The 20,635-nt window shown below is 36.3% G+C and overlaps 1 protein-coding gene across 3 annotated transcripts in view; it reads left to right on the top strand.

Annotated features, from left to right (window-relative positions):
- LOC123563136 (V-type proton ATPase 116 kDa subunit a 1-like) overlaps nucleotides 1–20,635 on the top strand; it is a 70,667-nt gene that overhangs the window by 29,313 nt on the left and 20,719 nt on the right. For all 3 annotated transcript variants that reach the window (XM_053529257.1, XM_045355753.2, XM_045355749.2), the window contains 6 exons: nucleotides 8,203–8,353; nucleotides 13,817–13,956; nucleotides 14,962–15,098; nucleotides 15,679–15,775; nucleotides 16,608–16,726; nucleotides 17,311–17,462. In XM_053529257.1, the coding sequence (XP_053385232.1) occupies nucleotides 8,203–8,353; nucleotides 13,817–13,956; nucleotides 14,962–15,098; nucleotides 15,679–15,775; nucleotides 16,608–16,726; nucleotides 17,311–17,462 (796 nt within the window). The remainder of the gene's footprint in view (nucleotides 1–8,202; nucleotides 8,354–13,816; nucleotides 13,957–14,961; nucleotides 15,099–15,678; nucleotides 15,776–16,607; nucleotides 16,727–17,310; nucleotides 17,463–20,635) is intronic.

Raw genomic sequence — 20,635 nt, 5'->3', positions numbered from 1 at the left:
ACTGGTAAACATATGATACCCCAAAGTACGCAACTTGAATGCAAACATACAGACACCGTATCCGCTCACCTCACGGCCGACAGAATTTTACCGCCACAATAAATTTATAATTTATCCGCCAAAATTCTACGGCCTTTCAAACTCTTCTTTAACAAATCGCATCTTTTATGTAATCACCAAAAAACTGTAGTCCTACTTTCTTATACTGTATTCCACCTGACCGAAGCAAAATGTGGCATAGCATCAATATCGAGCCTAATTATAATGAATTTGCCACCTGAATAAACTAACTTGCGGTAGGCCATATATTACTAAATCTAATCTTACAACTTCCAAAGCTATGATTTTGTTATAACTTGCATCAACAATTAGACAGTACAAGCTCCCCTTTTAAAGATTTGGCTGAAACGGCAGAAAAAAGAAAAAACTGACATTTTACTCCAGATTAACGAGTAGAAGTCCTGAATTTACGATCATTTCTCTATTAATTGAGATAATTAATGCACACACAGAAGACATTTTGTCTGCGCCTATAGAAAAATTTATGTGACCCGATTTCTACTCCTTACTTCTGAAATAACGGGGGATAGATACATATTTCATTGTTTTGAAATTTTATATACGCATATTTGTTCTCAACTACGGACAAGTCTGAAACTTGAACAATTTGTATGTTAATCGTTTGCTCACATAAACAAACCAAAGTATGATACAATAAACAAAGACTAACATATTTTCAACTCGTATTCCTCGTATATCGTGCACGTGAAGCAGTCGCATTTGACCTTTATTAAAAACTTTGTCGATAGAGCCCGCTTGTCTCGGGTAGCACAATTATTTCGACAGCCGTCTAACAGTTTATTTATGACGAAACCTGTATGTAAATGAAAAACCCGTGCAGTTTGTGAAATTAATTTAAAGCCCTGCTCCCATCCTACATTTTAACCTTGAATCGTAACTGAAAAAGCAAGAAAATCCCGACTATGAACAGTGACACCTGTCAAAATAGAGTCTATTTTATATATAATTCTATATGAAATACCATTAGTTTTGCGTGCAACAGTGTGGTACGTGCCTATTATAATCATGGTTGCATACACACACCAGAATTAATTGAATAGCAGCGGGGTAGGATTTTAAGCCTGTAATGTAAGTTAAATTCGTCTTTCACTTTTTTTTTTTTTTTTTTTTTTTTTTTTTTTTTTTTTTTTTTTTTTAATGATTCAATAGCTGTATTGTATGTAACCGAGGTATAAGTGCTACTTTTATTTAAGATTGTAACAATGTTCGAACTCTATGGATCTACATCAGGAGCTGCTTATCTGAATCTGAATAACTTAAACCAAAAATGTCATATTGACGACCTGGTACATGTTCAGCGTATATAGGAAAGCAATAAAATCTGACAACTACATGATAGTTTGTACAAGATACTTATAACTGCCCTATTGAGGCAAAAGAGCTTTTAGATTTATTACTTATTATTCAGCAGTTGTTTAATAAGTCTGATCCCCAAACCACAACCGCCGCTAAGATTGGAAACAATTCCGTCAATGTTATGTTTGCTGTAAATCCAAGTCTGTATCGTAAATTAAGTCATCAGTGACGGTGAAAATAAATACCAAAATCGGAATATTCACCCGGGTACTATCAAAAGACAAGATTATAAATCTTAGCTTGTAACAGAAAAAACTGAAATCCAACTGATTTATTTTTGTAAAAATCATAACATTGTTAAATATCCTAATTCTTGTATGATGATATAGTTTTGTCAGACCAAAAACGGCGAGTAAAGATTGACCGGTAAAAATTGTCATCGTGACGAACCGGTACAATCTTAGAAATGTGACAATTTATTAGTGTTCAACTTAGATTTATGCAGATTCTAAAATCTAGCAAACTATTCAAATGTTATGTACCTGGTTAAGTTACAAATGAAAGCGACTTTAATTGATATGTCAACGTCCTCGTGTATCTACAAATAAGTTTTAATTTGTGTTCGCCTGTGAATTTAATGTTTTGACATACTTCTATGCTACATAACGTAAACTATTTATAAATGGTTAAATTGAACCTGCTGCGCATGAATGACGTAAACTGAGATCCGAAGTGACCTAATTATTGAACCCATTTATTTTAACCGTTAATAAGATCGTTCATTGTATGATAAATGGTGAGTTCCTCTATATTCACCTGAAATATTTTTGTGAAATGAAACATTTTATTGAAATCTTGAAATTTAGCAGTGGGACCGGCTACTCGGTCATTTTCAATATTATTTTAAATTTGCGTATTGATTATTCTGAATTCAGTGAAACGTATTTAATTATTACTCTTAAAGTGAACATAGCAGTTCAATGAAATTAGAAGACAGTTTGTGTAAGAGATAAGATGTTCCAACTGTTATGTTTCCTAAACTGACAGAATCTGAGAAGTGATCCTTTATGAAAGGAACTCGAACAAAAAGACGAAAACTTTTGATTACTTAAAGACTTTATATGCGCGTTGAAATTTGTACACTTTACGTCGTAAGCAATTTGCGAATAAACCACGTACGATTACAGAAATTACAGTCATAATACATATGCATAAAAACTGATGTTAACTGGTTTAACCAGCATGTAATGGCCCATAAATTATTGTTTGACTTAGACCATGGAGCTGAAGTGCTTTGACATAAAAGAAATTGATCGTCATAACTCGTGAATGAATAAGTTCTTCTAACGCAGTGCGCGATCTCTGAAGTTATACATGTAATGCAATTATTATCTCATCAATTTTGTAAGAATACCTGGTATACTGAAACGTAAGTGATGAATTCATTAGTAGATTTCTCAAAAAACTTAATATTTTTCTGTACATTTAATGCGCTAGTAACTATTCAGATTAACTACCAAACCCTTGCAAAAATACGGACTTTTGACTGTGCATTTCGGTTGCAATACCTAATTTATCTACTCGCCTTAACATTTAATTAAAGCTGACACTGAATCGCTACGTAAACATCTGTCGAGCGTAAAGTTTGTAAAGAAATGTCAAATACAGTTCAATTACTAGGTCATTCGTACCACAAGTTTTCAAAACAAATATTTCTCTACATGCAAAATAACCTAATTTTTGTTTATATTTTGTTTTAGCTTGAACTCATGTTTTTCTTATAAATATCAAAATATGAAAATCGTAGCTAGGATACAAAAACTAAATCTAATTTTTACAAACATGATGTTTACAAAAACGAACTGTTGTTAGACACCTGCTCCAGTTCTACCTTATAACCTTAAATTGACACTGAAAAAGCATGGAAATCATGACTATGAACAGAGACGCCTGTGAAAATAGCGACTATTAAATCAAATTATACATTTGTGTTTACAAAACACCTTTGATTTTGCAAGCTAAGTGTAGTACATGTTGCCTTATGTCATCAAAAGTTATATACACAGTAAAATTTGAATAACCGTGGAACCGAGTTTACTGATATTGTATGCCAAAATAGAGTCAAAAGGATAGCCTGTAGCCGCGTGCGTAGATATATATTTGCGTCGCCACACCCTATTCGTGAATATTATGAAAAAACGTAAGGATCTATGTTTGAACAACAAACAATCTACTAAATCTGTGATATTATTTTTCGACATACCGGCAGAAGATTAGTAACACCGTCAACAACATTCTCTTCTAAGGCTTCTGCACCTAGCATCCCTCTTGCCATTGTCCTGAGGAGCATACTGCAGAATATTTCTGTTGCAAGGATTCCTCCGAAATATCAGTTCCCGCCTTTGACCACGAGGCATTGCGATGATAAATCAAAACATGTAAATAGTTTTGACGTTACCGACGGTGTAGCTAGCAAAATGTGAGAGAACTGCACCAGATTATTGGTATTTATATTATATCGACTGGGTACCAGTATCAATAGGAACCAGTTCAGATCAGCCAAGTGTAACAATATCGATGACACGTTTATCTACGAAAACAGACGACAATTTAATAAACTAGCAGACGGTAATTAACGAGCAACAATTTGAGAAAAAATAAATTAAATTATTTTAATTCTAAAATAATTTCCATTATTTCTATATTTTACATAGATTTATATAGGGAAAAACTTGAAAACCTTCTTATCCAAAACCACAGAGCCTAGGGCTTTGATATTTGGTTTGAAGCATCATCTAGTGGTCCTCTACCAAGATGATTCAAACTATTACTCTGGGGTCAAATATGGCCCCGCCCTGGGGGTCACATAGTTTATAATGACTTATATAGGGAAAAACTTTGAATAACCCCTTGTCCAAAACTACAGGGCCTAGGGCTTTGATATTTTATATGTGACATCATCTAGTGGTCTTCAACTAAGGTTGTTCATATTATACCCCTAGGGTCAAATATGGCCCCGCCCTGGACTTATATAGGGAAAAGCTTTTAAAATGTTCTTGTCAATAACTACAACATTCAAATTTGGACCACATGTATATTTTTGAGTGGCAAGATAAACCTTGACATGAGTTGACCTTGATTTTGACCTAGTGACCTACTTTCACATTTCTGTAGCTACAGCCTTCAAATTTGGACCACATGTATATTTTTGAGTGGCAAGATGAACCTTGACAAGAGTTGACCTTGATTTTGACCTAGTGACCTACTATCACATTTTTGTAGCTACAGCCTTCAAATTTGGACCACATGTATATTTTTGAGTGGCAAGATGAACCTTGACATGAGTTGACCTTGATTTTGACCTAGTGACCTACTTTCACATTTCTGTAGCTACAGCCTTCAAATTTGGACCACTTGCATAGTTTTGTGTACCGAAATGAACTTTGACCTTTACATTGACCTGGTGACCTACTTTCACATTTTTAAGGTACAGGCTTCAAATTTGGACCACATGCATAGTTTTGTATTCCGGAATAAAATTTGACCTTGATTTTGACCTAGTGACCTACTTTTACATTTCTCAAGCTATATCCTTCAAATTTGGACCACATGCATAGTTTTGTGTTCTGAAATGAACTTTGACCTTTACATTGACCAAGTGACCTACTTTCACATTTTTGAAGGTACAGCCTTCAAATTTGGACCCCATGCATAGTTTTGTATTCCTAAATAGAATTTGACCTTGATTTTGACCTAGTGACCTACTTTTACATTTCTCAAGCTACAGCCTTCAAATTTGGACCACTTGCATAGTTTTGTGTACCGAAATGAACTTTGACCTTAAGATTGACCTAGTGACCTACTTTCACATTTCTGTAGCTACAGGCTTCAAATTTAGACCACATGCATAGGATTGTGTACCGAAACAAACTTTGACCTTGACATTGACCTAGTGACCTACTTTCACATTTCTCAAGCTACAGCTTTCGAATTTGGACCACATGCACAGTGTTGTGTACGGAAATGAAATTTGACCTTGAGGTAGTCAATAAGTCTTTAAATTTGGAACACTAAAAAATGGCACATTGGTGGGCGCCAAGATCACTCTGTGATCTCTTGTTTAAACAAGAGCACCGCCTTGCGGGTGCTGACGCTCATCTGATTTTTTTTGTATAATAGAAATATTGTCCTACCCATGATTTTCTAAGTCTAAAAAGGGCCATCACTCTTGCAAAAAGCAGGATTGAGTTATGTTTCTTGATGTACAGTGTCCACTTATGATGGTGAAAAACTGTTGCAAGTTTTAAAGCAATAGCTTTGATAGTTTATGAGAAAAGTTGACTTAAACATAATATTCAACCAAGAAAATGATTTTTCTAAGTCCAAAATGGGCAATAATTATTGCAAAAATCAGGATGGAGTTATGTTGCTTGCTGTACAGGGTCAGCTTATGATGGTGAACAAGAGTTGCAAGTTTTAAAGCAATAGCTTTGATAGTTTAAGAGAAAAAGTTGACCTAAACATAAAACTTAACCAAGAAATCTGATATTTTCTAAGTCCAAAAGGGGCCATAAATCTTGCAAAAAGCAGGATGGAGTTATGTTTCTTGCTGTACAGGGTCAGCTTATGATGGTGAACAAGTGTTGCAAGTTTTAAAGGAATAGCTTTGATAGTTTAGGATAAAAGCTGACCTTAACATAAAACTTAACCAAGAAAACTGATTTTCTAAGTCCAAAAGGGGCAATAATTCTTGCAAAAAGCAAGATGGAGTTATGTTTCTTGATGTACAGGGTCTGCTTATGATGGTGAACAAGTATTCCAAGTTTCAAAGCAAAAGCTTTGATAGTTTAGGAGAAAAGTTGACCTAAACATAAAACTTAACCAAGAAATCTGATATTTTCTAAGTACAAAAGGGGCCATAAATCTTGCAAAAAGCAAGATGGAGTTATGTTTCTTGCTATACAGGGTCAGCTTATGATGGTGAACAAGTATTTCAAGTTTCAAAGCAATAGCTTTGATAGTTTAGGAGAAAAGCTGACCTAAACATAAAACTAAACCAGGCAACGCCGACGCAGACGCCGACGCCGACAACCGCTCAAGTGATGACAATAACTCATCATTTTTTTTCAAAAAATCAGATGAGCTAAAAAGGGTGTTTTCAATAGATACACTTCTCTGTAACTGTTATGGGTGACTTGCAAGTTTATAGGTTTGGGTCAATATTTGACCTTAACTACATGGAATTACACTGCAGTAAGAGGGACCTACCAGCTTAGCTCAGTAGGGAGAGTGTAGAGCTAAAGATCGGGGGGTCATGAGTTTGATCCCTGGGCCCAGCTTATGTTTTCTGTGATGATTTAATAATTATAGACATCGTGTCAGGAGTCATTTTGTCCTCCACCTCTGAATCATGTGGAGAAATTGGCAGTTACTTTAGTAGAACAGGTAAGTACTGGTATGGAATTCAGGAACGGTGGTCAAGTTAACTGCCTGCCATAACATGACTGAAATACTGTTGAGAAACTATCCTAAACTGAAAAAAAAGCAGTAGGGGTACCTCTTTGGCTGAGTGATTAATGTCACTGACTTCAAATCACTTGCCCCTCACTGATGTGGGTTCGAAACCTTGCTTTGGGCATAGAATTCTTCATGTGAGGAAGCTTTCTAACTGGCTTATGAAAGGTTGGTGGTTCAACCCAGGTACCTGCCCATGCCTAAAATAATGCCGGAAGGAGCACCATCAAAAGCTGGAAAGTTGCCATGTGTGATGTTAAACACAACAAAAACAAAACAGATACTACAGTAGATCATTGACCTTTTTGTGATCATTGTATTCCCCGACAACAAAGTTGTAAGGGGGAGTATACTGGTTTCAGGTTGTCTGTCTGTCCGTCCGTCGTCCATCCGTCTGTCTGTCCGTCTGTCTGCCCGTAGACACAATCTTGTGTGCACCATCTCTCCTCATCCCCTTCACACAATTTAATGAAACTTCACACAAGTGATCAGTAACAACAGTAGTTGTGCATGGGGCATGTTAGGTTCTTTCAGAAAAAAAATTTGCAAAGTTACGGGACTTTGTTATTTGTTACTATATACATAGACACAATCTTGTGCGCACCATCTCTCCTCATCCCCTTGACACAATTTAATGAAACTTCACACAAGTGATCAGTAACAACAGTAGTTGTGCATGGGGCAAACAACAAAAATAGCAGAGTTATGGGACTTTGTTTCTTGTTAACATACTATGTACATACAGTCTGCATATGCAATCTTGTGCGCGCCTAATCTGCCGAACCCTTGCACACAATTTAATGAAACTTCACACAAGTGATCAGTACCAACCCTAGTTGTGCATGGTGCATGTTACGTTCTTTTAGATAAATATTCTGCATAGTTATGGGACTTTGTTTTTTGTTACTATACTGTATACATACAGTCTATATACATACAGTCCATATAATTATGCAATCTTGTGTGCGTCAAATTGCAATTTACTGTGTCAGTGCATGCGGGGGGTACATTCATCACCTTTAGTGATAGCTCTAGTTTGTAATGAAACATTAAAAAATCACAGAGTTTCTATTTTCTGTTTTGTCTACAGCAAATTACAACTGCTATGAGGTTATTCATCATATGGTAAAAGCTTTGAATAAAGAAATAGTTTACAAGACCAGAGTCCCAACATTGTTCTTATGTGAACTGACTTATTGAGAATGTAAAATGTTTGACATTCAAGTTGAGGGTTGGTATATCATTGTAACCTGTGCCGAGTCCTTATTGTGTTGATACTGTTATATGATGCAAAATTCTTTCTTTTATCAGGAGTTGAGTGGGAGTAATGTTCCAAATATCTTGCACCGTATGGTAACCCATGAGACGCCTCCCACATACTTCATGACTAACAGGTTCACCACGGTATTCCAGAGTATTGTCAGCTCTTATGGTGTTGCCACATACAGGGAAGTCAATCCAGGTATTAACTAAGTAGATTAATGTTTTGTTACATACACGGCCGTAGATATTGGTGTGTAATTGTTCGGAATGATTGTAAATGTTTTAAAAAAAAGATGCAGACTGGGAGATAAGTCCAGGATAAATGCGAATTTTATAGATTAATTTAAGCACATTGCCAGCAGGTACAGGGAGGTATCTTCAGATAACACAAGTGATTGATGTTAGACCTGTTAGTTAATCTTTACCCTACTAAATTTCTAAAATGGACTGGTCCATCATTCAGTTTGGGCAGTACCATTTAATATTTGAAGGGGTGTTTACTGAAAATTTTCTGACTGAACAGCAAACAGTGCAGACCATGCTCACCGACATGCAGGCTGATCTTGGTCTGCACTGGCCACAAAGGCATAATCACTTGCCGGTAGCAGGCTAAAGGTTAAAGATTTTATCAGATGTGTAGTTTTCCTTTACTATTATTTTATTATAAACTATTACTTCATAATTAATTTAAATCTGTGATTTTCTATGCCATTACAAAGAGAGATTTAAAGTTATTCCTTTTGGTACAGTGCATTGAACCAGGGTTTCACTAGCAATTTCAAGTTCATTAAAATTAAGTATAGGCGGACAACAGACATTTAGTAATCACAGTTCTTCACCCAAACTTTGTTAAGGTGAGATAAAAAGGTAAAGACTGAATAGGTGAAAAATATAACACTTTTATTTTAATACTTATTAACAGCATAGTATCACTGTAACCAAGTCACAAACATTTACGTTCTTCTATTGAACATTTCACAAAATTTTGTTCCACTTGCAAAGGTGTCAAAGTCTTTAACAGAGGGACCTTCCCGTCTGATTCTCATTAATGTCATACAAATATAATACTTTATTTTAATACTTATCAGGAGCATAGCATTAAAACATTTGGTCTGAAATATAAGAATTCACAATATGATCATTTTTGCATATATACACAACATATTGTAATATAGAAACATAATGCTTCATCAGTAACATCTGTTATACATTGTAGCACTGTACATATAACCAAGTCACAAACATTTACTTTCTTCTATTGTGCATTGCACAAAACTTTGTTACACTTGCATTGGTATCAAAGTCTTTAACAGAGGGGCCTTCCTGTTTGATTCTCATTAACTTTACAACAGTTTCATGAGCTAACCTAGAGCGTCCTTTAGTTTTAATGTGATTGTGCACACTAAACCCCCTCTCACAGGCAACTGAGGTCACAGGAGACACAAGCAGTATTTTGGCTGATTTAGCAAAGTCAGGGTAGAGTTCTGAGTAGTTTTTAATTATGTGTACACACCCTTCCTGCAGATTTTTATGCCCCCGAAGGGAGGCATGTAGTTTTTGAACCATCTGTCAGTCTGTCAGTCTGTCCGCAATTTTCATGTCCGGTCCATATCTTTGTCATCGATGGATGGATTTTCAAATAACTTGGCATGAATGTGTACCACAGTAAGACGACGTGTCGCGCGCAAGACCCAGGTCCATAGCTCAAAGGTCAAGGTCACATTTAGACGTTAAAGGTCATTTTTCATGATAGTGCATTCGTGTCCGGTCCATATCTTTGTCATCCATGGATGGATTTTCAAATAACTTGGCATGAATGTGTACCACAGTAAGACGACGTGTCGCGTGCAAAACCCAGGTCCATAGCTCAAAGGTCAAGGTCACACTTAGACGTTAAAGGTCATTTTTCATGATAGTGCATTCATGTCCGGTCCATATCTTTGTCATCCTTGGATGGATTTTCAAGTAACTTGGCATGAATGTGTACCACAGTAAGACGACATGTCACGCGCAAGACCCAGGTCCGTAGCTCAAAGGTCAAGGTCACACTTAGACGTTAAAGGTCATATTTCATGATAGTGCGTTGATGGGCGTGTCCGGTCCATATCTTTGTCATTCATGCATGGATTTTAAAATTATTGGGCGTGAATGGGTACCACAGTAAGACGACGTGTCGCGCGCAAGACCCAGGTCCGTAGGTCAAAGGTCCTAAACTCTAACATCGGCCATAACTATTCATTCAAAGTGCCATCGGGGGCATGTGTCATCTTATGGAGACAGCTCTTGTTGTTAAGGTTTTTTAGAATAATTTTCAGGTCAAGATAATTGTCTCGGGCTCTGTTGCCATTGATAACGCTTTCCCCATATACTTCTATTAGTTTCTCTAGTTCATTCTCTCCATAAGACTCTAAGGCTGTCACTGCCTTTGGCACTTTCTGGGGATTAAGTACAGTGTCCAGTTGTTTTAATGTAGCCATTGACTCTGGTTCAAATCTGTCAGTTAGGTTATCACACAATTTGCCTAAGTAAGTATCTGCACTATTCTGAAACCCAAGGCGTAATGTCTCCCTGTCAGTTAATTTCACACCTCTGTACATTCCATTTTCAATGTTCTTGTATGTCTTATCAAGCTCAGGACCATTCACTCTTTTCATTTTACTTAGCTTTGCCTGTGTTAATTCAACCTGTGTATTAACAACTTCAGTGTCCACACTATCACCTTGAAGCAGGGTACTCAGCCTACTTATGACCGTTAGCACATCTTTCAGAAAACCTGTCACAAGCACAAAGTTCACAGATCTGAGTTTGTTCAGTAGCCCTTTTGCCTCATTATTGCCTTCAGCTGCCTCATGTTCCAGGGTCTGGTACAGTGCAGGGTACACTTCATAGATAGCATCCACAGCTTTCCCCAGGAACAACCATCGGAAGCTTGCTGGTTCTTTCAGTGTGACGAATTTGTGGTTGTCATCCTCTAACACTGACATGAGTGTTCTCAATTTATTGTATCTCACCGCAGATAAACTGAAATGTTTGTAGACTGACTTAACTGTGCTCTGGTATTCATCCAACATAGGCACATCTCTGCAAGCCTGACCTGCAGCCAGCGCCAGGCGATGGGCTACACAGTGGATCTGTATCAGCAGTGGTGCAAGCTCCTTTAACTTTACACCCACACCCCCCTTCCTTCCAGTCATGACACTAGCACCGTCACTTGCAAGAGTTACCACTTTATCCAAAGGAATGTTCTTTTTTGTGAAAAGTTCTTTCACAGCTGTCACAATTGTATCCGCTTTCCCATTTTCAACATTGATACAATCCAGAAACTGAACTTTTGGCATATTATCATAAGACAAACACTTCACATACACATTTAACTTTTTATGAACAGTTATGTCTGTACTTTCATCAAGAATTAGACCTATATACTCAGACTGCTGTAGATTCTGTGTGAGATAATCATCCAGTGTAGAATCAATCGTATCTATCAGTTCCATTTTTGCTTCCTCACTGGTATACAGTTTCTTCAGGTTCTGAAGACCTGGACAATTGTTTTTCACCTGGAAGATAAAAACAGAACACATGTATAAAAGTTAAATGACTAACTAAAATTGGCATTTTTTTTAAATTTCCCTATCCTTCCTAAGAAACTGTATCAATAATGGATCACTTGCTAAAACAAACTTTTTTATTTTCCTTTCCTTTACAACAACTTGCGAAATGTCTCAATTAAACTAACATGTGAATGGCTATTAGCAGGGCTCGGACAGTTAATTCAGTCTTACCATTCTGATATGTCAGATTAACCCAGTATGCATTGCACATTGTAGTATAGATTATAATGTACCAGTATATTATTATGATAATGTAGTGCATCTGAATGTGAAGTCATTTAGGCATTAATCAAACTCCTTACCTGAGGTTCTATTACTTTGTCATACTGGTTGATAGCAACACCCTCTTTTGCGACATAGAACATGGTGTTGATTTGTGCCTGGATAGAGTCATCCTCAACAATACGGTTTTGTTGTTCGATGGCTTCTACCACCTTCTGTACGGTAATAATCTGGCTTTTGGAGTCTCTTGCCTGAGCTGCTAAGAGATGGTCTTAAGATATCTCATGCCTACTAAATGTGGAACTCTGGAATAAAATACAAAGAATTTTAAAGATATTGCATATTACAAAATAAATAACCTTCAAAATCTGAGAATGCAGGGACAAAAGATATACACACTCTGATTTATTAAAAATGCTGTCCATCTGACAGACATCAGGACTACAGGTATATGCTGAAAACATCTTACATAGCATCTTATATAAGAAATACACCTTGTACATTTATGTACACATAAAAACTTTGTTGATTTTACATTACAAATTTGGGAAAAGTGATGAAATTCTGTTTCAAAAGCTTATTTAATGATTATTGCATGTAGGTGATCTATAACAAAACATTAAACAGCAATATATTGCATGTAGGTGATCTATAACAAAAAATTAAACAGCAAGAGAAATTATTTAAAATTCTAGATCTATATATAATAGTACCTGCAGATTTGGTGTTCCATTAGTTGCCATTGAATTGTTTCGTTTGGCAGCCTTGCACCATGAACAGATAGCACTTATATCTCCATTTTCATTTTCATTTTTCACTATCCATGGAAATGTCCTATTCCAGTCACGATTCCACGTATTCCTAATTTTTTTAGGTTTTGGCGTTTCAGTTTCACTACAGTTATTATTGTCACTATTGATTGTTATATTGCTATCCGAGTCCGAAGAATTACTGTCATCATTTCTTTTTCGTTTACTCCTACACTAAACAATGTTTGCTGACCAGGCATTGTTACAAAATTTGATACTAACTCTTCGAAATTTTACAGAGAAATAATCACGGTAAGAACACATCGACAGCATCTTAAAATTACTCGGACATTCATAATTAAGACTAATTATCACTTTCATTAAAAGTTCTTTAATTCTGCCTGGTAAATAATACGTGAGAAAACAATCGGGGTTACTTCAAACACTTTGTAATTTGTTGTTTTACAATCAGAAGTTGTCACCTATGCAAACACGCCGACAATCACATGTAATTGTGTTGATCATACATATGCCGCCTGTCTTGCGGTATAGTGGAAACGGGCAACGCTGATTGGCTATACGCGGCTATCGATGACAAGCGAGTAACTCCGCCCACATAATTTGCTCTCTAGTCAAACGTTGTGTATTCGTAAGTGCCTGTAATCAATTAAATCATGCTTGCGTCCCACGGCAGAAACGTGCGTCCAGGGATTCCCAAGCTGCAATAAACATGCGTATACCGGGACCAATTATGCGTACAGGGACGCCGATATCGGCATTTCCGAGAACCCTGTTGAACCAGACGACATAATTTTATGAAGGCATACATGTGAATTTTGTTGTCATCTTTTGATGTTTATATAAACCAAACAATATTAACAAGAAACTGCCCACAAGTTTGAAAATACTTCAGTTTTACCCATTCTCCAGCTCCCTTAAAAGTGTTTTTTCTTTTGTTTTTTCTTTGAATGTCTGTTAATAAAAACTCATTAATAGATTGATTAATGTTGAATATAAGAAAATGTTAAAACAATCTTTGAAGACATTAATGTTTACATATATTATACATTTCATTTTCAGCTACATACACTATAATATCGTTCCCATTCCTGTTTGCGGTGATGTTTGGAGACACGGGGCATGGATTTATTATGTTCTTGTTTGGTCTGTGGATGGTTGTCAGTGAGAAGAAGTTGTTGGCACAGAAATCAGACAATGAAGTAAGATATGATAAGTTCTCTGCTTTTGAATTTGTTCAGATGACAAGATATACTGTGGCATCATTGTTTGTTGAAGACTGATTTTCATAGGTTTCCGTGTTGTGTCAGAACAGATTCAGATTGAATTAAATCAATGAAGTGGATAAAAAAAACACCAGCATTCATTTTAGCATAGATATTTGGTCAAAACCACAAAGCCTGGAATGAATTAATTTTCTATTGTTTTTGCAATATCTTTGTTTGAATTGTTTTGCAGTATCATTTTAAGCTTAGATGAATTTATTAAACAAGGTACCAGATTATTAAATGGTTTGCTGGTAGAAACTAGAAATTTTATCCTTACGAGGTGGTATATTGATATTGGAACAAAGTCCACTGTATAATTTTCAACTGCTTACTGAAGTTGTTTGGTGAAATTCTTTCTAGTACACATGTTTTGGGCAAAATCAAGCGTTAGAATGCATTTGTCAGAATTTTCTTCAGAAAGTGTCATTCTTTTTGAAGATACCAGTTGAACTTGATAGTAGTAAGAGCGTATTGATGGATGGCAATTAACTGTTAATAAGCATGTCAAGGGTGAAGTAGCACTTCTGTGTCCTTCTAAAGCCATCTTTAATAGTGCTTCTACCAATCCACCAATGTCTTGATGCATTCTTGCAAAGGACTGGCTTATATGTCCAGAATGGATTTCAGTTTACTTTATTCAGTGATTTTAGAATTTAACCCTTCGCCTGCTGGCAGCAAGTTATTCTGCCTTTGTGACCAGTACAGACTAAGATCAGCCTGCACATCCATGCAGTCTGATCATGGTCTGCACTGTTCACTATTAAGTCAGTATATTTTCATTGAACACCCTTCAAATAACAAATGGTATTGCCCAGATTGAATGATAGACAAGTCCATTTTAAAAATTTAGCAGGCTAAAGGTTAAAGGTTGTAGGAGAAATTCACATCCCTATCATAAAAGAACTGAATTTGTGTAATATATATGTTTTTTGTTCACAGATCTGGAATATGTTTTTTGGTGGGCGGTATATCATTATGATGATGGGCCTGTTCTCACTGTATACTGGACTGATTTATAACGACTTTTTCTCCAAGTCCATCAACCTGTTTGGAACATCTTGGCATTCGAACTACTCGTGAGTATTTTTAGCCCAAAGTGAACATTGTCTTGTGTTTCTTGTCCTGCATCAACATTTTTACTTAAACATCACTGAAACTGCTGCTCTAAATTGTACTGAAAATGGATTGTAGCATCCTAGCATGAACCTGGCTCAAGTTTGTTCTGCTTGGCTCCCTTTTAAAGACTAATTAAAATAGCAAAAAAAATTCTTCTCATGAGCTCCTGCTCTGGTCCTTTCTCAATTTTTTTAAAATGGTTTCACTTGGCTGTTTTTAAGGACCATCAGAGCTAAAAAGAAAAAATAGAAAAGAAGTGTTTTAAACAACTTTTTCTTGTGAATTACTCAATGGATCTTCACCAAACTTCGTCTGTAGCATTCTTACATAGATCTCCCTCAAGTTTAGCTCACCCGAGCACAAAGAGCTCATCTGCCACTGAGTGAAACTATTTATACTAGGCATTTTTGTTTTTGTTGATTTTTACTGAATTAAATTGTCTTTTTTTCTATAGATGCATTTATTGTACGTTATTATATACTATACTAAAGGAGAATTCTCATATCTAGTACTGTAATCATTATACTTTACTTTTTATAGGCATTCTACACTGGACCATTCAGCATCATTAAAACTCAAACCAGAAGACTTCTTTGACAGTGCGAATGATGGTCCATACCCATTGGGACTTGATCCTGTAGGTTCATTTACAAAACCTGCTACTGCAAAATTTTGAAAAGATAATTATATGCTTTAGTTGATTCTTCATCTGTTTAAAGAAAATACCATAGATACCCATTTATGATATGCACCCATGTTTTTTGCCCAAAATCCTGGGAAAAAAACTGTTTTGGTAGACTGAAAACGAATGTGGGATTTACATCTATTTGGGGGTGGTCCAGAGGGTAAAAAAACTGTGTATTATACACTGGTATGTACAGTATAGAGGATAATTGTTTGTTTTGAGTGAATGGAATATTTCTCACCCTGGAACATTTTCTTGTATTTTCAAGAGCATGTAGCATGATCGAAACTATGACATATGTCCCACTTCAAGGTGAGATAATATTCCATGTTCACCCAAAACAATTTTTTTTCTATGCTTATATAGGTTGAAATAAATTTTAATCAGGAAAATGATGTCAGATTTCTTGTGGTGTTGTAAAGATGAACACAACATGAAGTTCTGTTTCATTTTATTATTTTCAGCATAAGATGATATATCACCGAAAAGCATAACATTTGGATCATTATCTTGTGTGTTGAAATAAAATGATGTTTTAAAAATAGATAAATATATGATTGATATTGTAGTGTAGATCTGTGTTCATGTTTTACCATTTGGAAAGACTTGCTATTGAAAAACTTCCTTTTATCCGTACAGATATCAAAAAAACTTTTGAAGAATTTTGACAAAAGTATCTAATCCTACTATATATTTTGCTTTCCGGTGAGTTTAGTTACGGATAACAAGTGTTAGTGATTGTTTTGCAAGAGTAACTGTTACTGCAGTGTCACATGCTTTTCAGATATGGCAAGCCAGTACCAACAAGATTACGTTCACCAATTCATTCAAGATGAAACTGTCTGTGATATTTGGAGTGTCTCATATGTTGTTGGGAGTCATGCTTAGTGTGATCAACCACATGTAAGTGTTTTCTTTACCACAGTTTACACTCTGTTTCATCAAACCTTGCTAGATTTCTACAATGAACTTGTCCATCTTTCAGTTTGGACAACACCTTTAACTGTTAAAAGGGGAGTTTATGAAAAAGATAGAGACTGAATGGCGAACATTGCAGATCTTGATCAGACTGCACAAATGCTGATTATGATCTACACTGGTCGCAAAGGCAGAATCAGTAGTGTCTAGCGTGATAAGGGTTGAAGTTAGAGCACCAGGTCTAGTAAAATTTTATAGTTCAGACTTTCTGTTATGCCTCAGAATTTCAAATAATAAATTTATTCATTGCCTCTGAATGAACTATTGTCAACTTTAAAAGTGTTAGTGAAAGCATTGATAGACTTGATCATTGTTTAATATGCATGAATATTATCTTCTTGTATGTAAAAGTTAGTTCTGTTTCTCACAAATTGGTGAGTCAGGGTTTTGCTCTTTTCTTTTATAAATGTAAGAAATGTAACAGCTTAGTTTTCAGGTGGTCAGTATTCAAGATCTGTGTTGTTTCATTGTATACTGAATGCAGTGCGAGTATAAATTGTTCATTTCAGACATTTTGGTAACTTCCTGTATGTGTTCATCCAGTTTATCCCAGAGGTTTTGTTCTTGTTGTGTATATTTGGATACCTTCTGGCTCTTGTGTTCTTCAAGTGGATCACCTACAGTGCTGAGTGTGCTTCATGCACACCTGCTCTGCTCATCCGTAAGTATTGTACCTTCTGTAAGTGACCTTCATTGTCGAGTGGTTGAGGTTATAGACTTCCAATTATTTTCTATTCACCTTTGTGAGTTTAAGCCCTGCTTGGGTGAGGAAACCATTCAGCTGACTTGTGAAAGGTTGCTGGTTCTACCCAGATACCTGCCCTTAACAAACATAATGCCCAGATGGGCACCTAGGATCTTCCTTGTTTAAAAACATATGTACAACCAGAAATGAGTTATTGTGACAAAAAAAATAACAAATTTAAAATGACCCTTCCTCCTCTTGCAATTCTCTTAAGGCATCTGATCCACAAATAGATAACCTTTCAGTGACTGGTGAGTTTTTCTGATCGCTCGATGTCTGGCGTCCGTTGTCTGTCGTCTGTCAACATTTAGCTTGTGTATGCAATTGAGGCTGTATTTTTAGCTCACCTGTCACAAAGTGACATTGTGAGCTTTTGTGATCGCGCAGTGTCCGTCATCCGTGCGTGCGTCCGTCCTTGCGTAAACTTTTCCTTGTGACATCTCTAGAGGTCACATTTTTCATGGGATCTTTATGAAAATGGGTCAGAATGTTCATCTTTGTAAATTCTAGGTCAAGTTTGAAACTGGGTCACGTGCCTTCAAAAACTAGGTCAGTAGGTCTAAAAATAGAAAAACCTTGTGACCTCTCTAGAGGCCATAATTTTCAATGGATCTTCATGAAAATTGGTCAGAATGTTCACCTTGATGATATCTAGGTCAAGTTCGCAACTGGGTCACGTGCGGTCAAAAACTAGGTCAGTAGGTCTAAAAATAGAAAAACCTTGTGACCTCTCTAGAGGCCATATATTTCACAAAATCTTCATGAAAATTGGTCAGAATGTTCACCTTGATGATATCTAGGTCAAGTTTGAAACTGGGTCATGTGCCTTCAAAAACTAGGTCAGGAGGTCTGAAAATAGAAAAACCTTGTGACCTCTCTAGCAGCCATATACTTCACAAGATCTTCATGAAAATTGGTCAGAATGTTCACCTTGATGATATCTAGGTCAAGTTCGAAACAGGGTCACGTGCGGTCAAAAACTAGGTCAGTAGGTCTAAAAATAGGAAAACCTTGTGACCTTTCTAGAGGCCATATATTTCACAAGATCTTCATGAAAATAGGTCAGAACGTTCACCTTGATGATATCTAGGTCAAGTTCGAAACTGGGTTACGTGCCTTCAAAAACTAGGTCAGTAGGTCAAATAATAGAAAAACCTTGTGACCTCTCTTAAGGTCATATTTTTCATGGGATCTGTATGAAAGTTGGTCTGAATGTTCATCTTGATGATATCTAGGTCAAGTTCGAAACTGGGTCACGTGCGATCAAAAACTAGGTCAGTAGGTCTAAAAATAGAAAAACCTTGTGACCTCTCTAGAGGCCATGTGTTTCATGAAATCTTCATGAAAATTGTTCAGAATGTTCACCTTGATGATATCTAAGTCAAGTTCGAAATTGGGTCACATGCCCTCAAAAACTAGGTCAGTAGGTCAAATAATAGAAAAACCTTGTGACCTCTCTAGAGGCTATATTTTCCACGGGATCTGTATGAAGGTTGGTCTGAATGTTCATCTTGATGATATCTAGGTCAGTTTCGAAAGTGGGTCACGTGCCATCAAAAACTAGGTCAGTAGGTCAAATAATAGAAAAACCTTGTGACCTCTCTAAAGGCCATATTTTTCAATGGATCTTCATGAAAGTTGGTCTGAATGTTCATCTTGATGATATCTAGGTCAAGTTCGAAACAGGGTCATGTGCGGTCAAAAACTAGGACAGTAGGTCTAAAAATAGAAAAACCTTGTGACCTCTCTAGAGACCATATTTTTCAATGGATCTTCATGAAAATTGGTCAGAATTTTTATCTTGATAATATCTAGGTCAAGTTCAAAACTGGGTCACATGAGCTCAAAAACTAGGTCACTATGTCAAATAATAGAAAAAACGACGTCATACTCAAAACTGGATCATGCGGGAAGAGGTGAGCGATTCAGGACCATCATGGTCCTCTTGTTCAACTGATCTTCATGAAACTTGGTCAGAATGATTGCCTTGATGAAATCTAGGCCGAGTTTGAAAATGGGTCATCTGGGATCAAAAACTAGGTCACTAGGTCAAATCAAAGAAAAACCTTGTGTATGCAATAGAGGCTGTATTTTTCAATTGATCTTCAGTATTATTGGTCAGAATGATTATCTTGATGAAATCTAGTCCGAATTCGAAAAGGGGTCAACTGGGGTCAGAAACTAGGTCACTAGGTCAAATCAAGGAAAAACCTTGTGTTTGTGATAGAGACTGTATTTTTCAGTTAATCTTCATGAAACTTGGTCAGAATGATAACCTTGAAGAAATCTAGGCCGAGTTCGAAAATGGGTCATCTCGGATCAAAAACTAGGTCACTAGGTCAAATCAAAGAAAAACCTTGTGTATGCGATAGAGGCTGTATTTTTCAATTGATCTTCATGAATATTGGTCGGAATGATTACCTTGATGAAATCTAGGCCTAGTTCAAAAAGGGGTCATCTGGGGTCAAAAACTAGGTTACTAGGTCAAATCAAAGAAAAACCTTGAGTATGCGATAGAGGCTGTATTTTTCAGCTGATCTTCATGAATATTGGTCAGAATGATTACCTTGATGAAATCTAGGCGGTGTTCGAAAAAGGGTCAACTGGGGTCAGAAACTAGGTCGCTAGGTCAAATCAAGGAAAAACCTTGTGTATGCGATAGAGGCTGTATTTTTCAATAGATCTTCCTGAAATTAAGTCAAAATGATAACTTTAATGAATTCTAAGCCGAGTTCGAAAATGGGTCATCTGGGTCAAAAACTAGGTCACTAGGTCAAATCAAGGAAAAAACTTGTGTATGCGATAGAGGCTGTATTTTTCAATTGATCTTCATGAAACTTGGTCAGAATGATAACCTTGATGAAATCTAGGCCGAGTTCAAAAATGGGTCATCTGGGGTCAAAAACTAGGTCATATCTAAGAAAATACTTGTTTAAACTCAAGAGACCATATTTTTAGTCCAGTCTTAATGAAAATTGACCAAAATATTTGTTTTCATGAAATCAGTAGGTTAAACATGTTTACACTGTTATAGTGTGTTTCTCAGGTGAGCGACTTAGGGCGATCTTGGCCCTCTTGTTTGGTATCAT

The sequence above is a fragment of the Mercenaria mercenaria genome, chromosome 2 (genome assembly GCF_021730395.1).
Source record: "Mercenaria mercenaria strain notata chromosome 2, MADL_Memer_1, whole genome shotgun sequence".
In the NCBI taxonomy this organism is placed as follows: Eukaryota; Metazoa; Mollusca; class Bivalvia; order Venerida; family Veneridae; genus Mercenaria; species Mercenaria mercenaria.
This window is presented reverse-complemented; position numbering and strand designations above follow the sequence as displayed.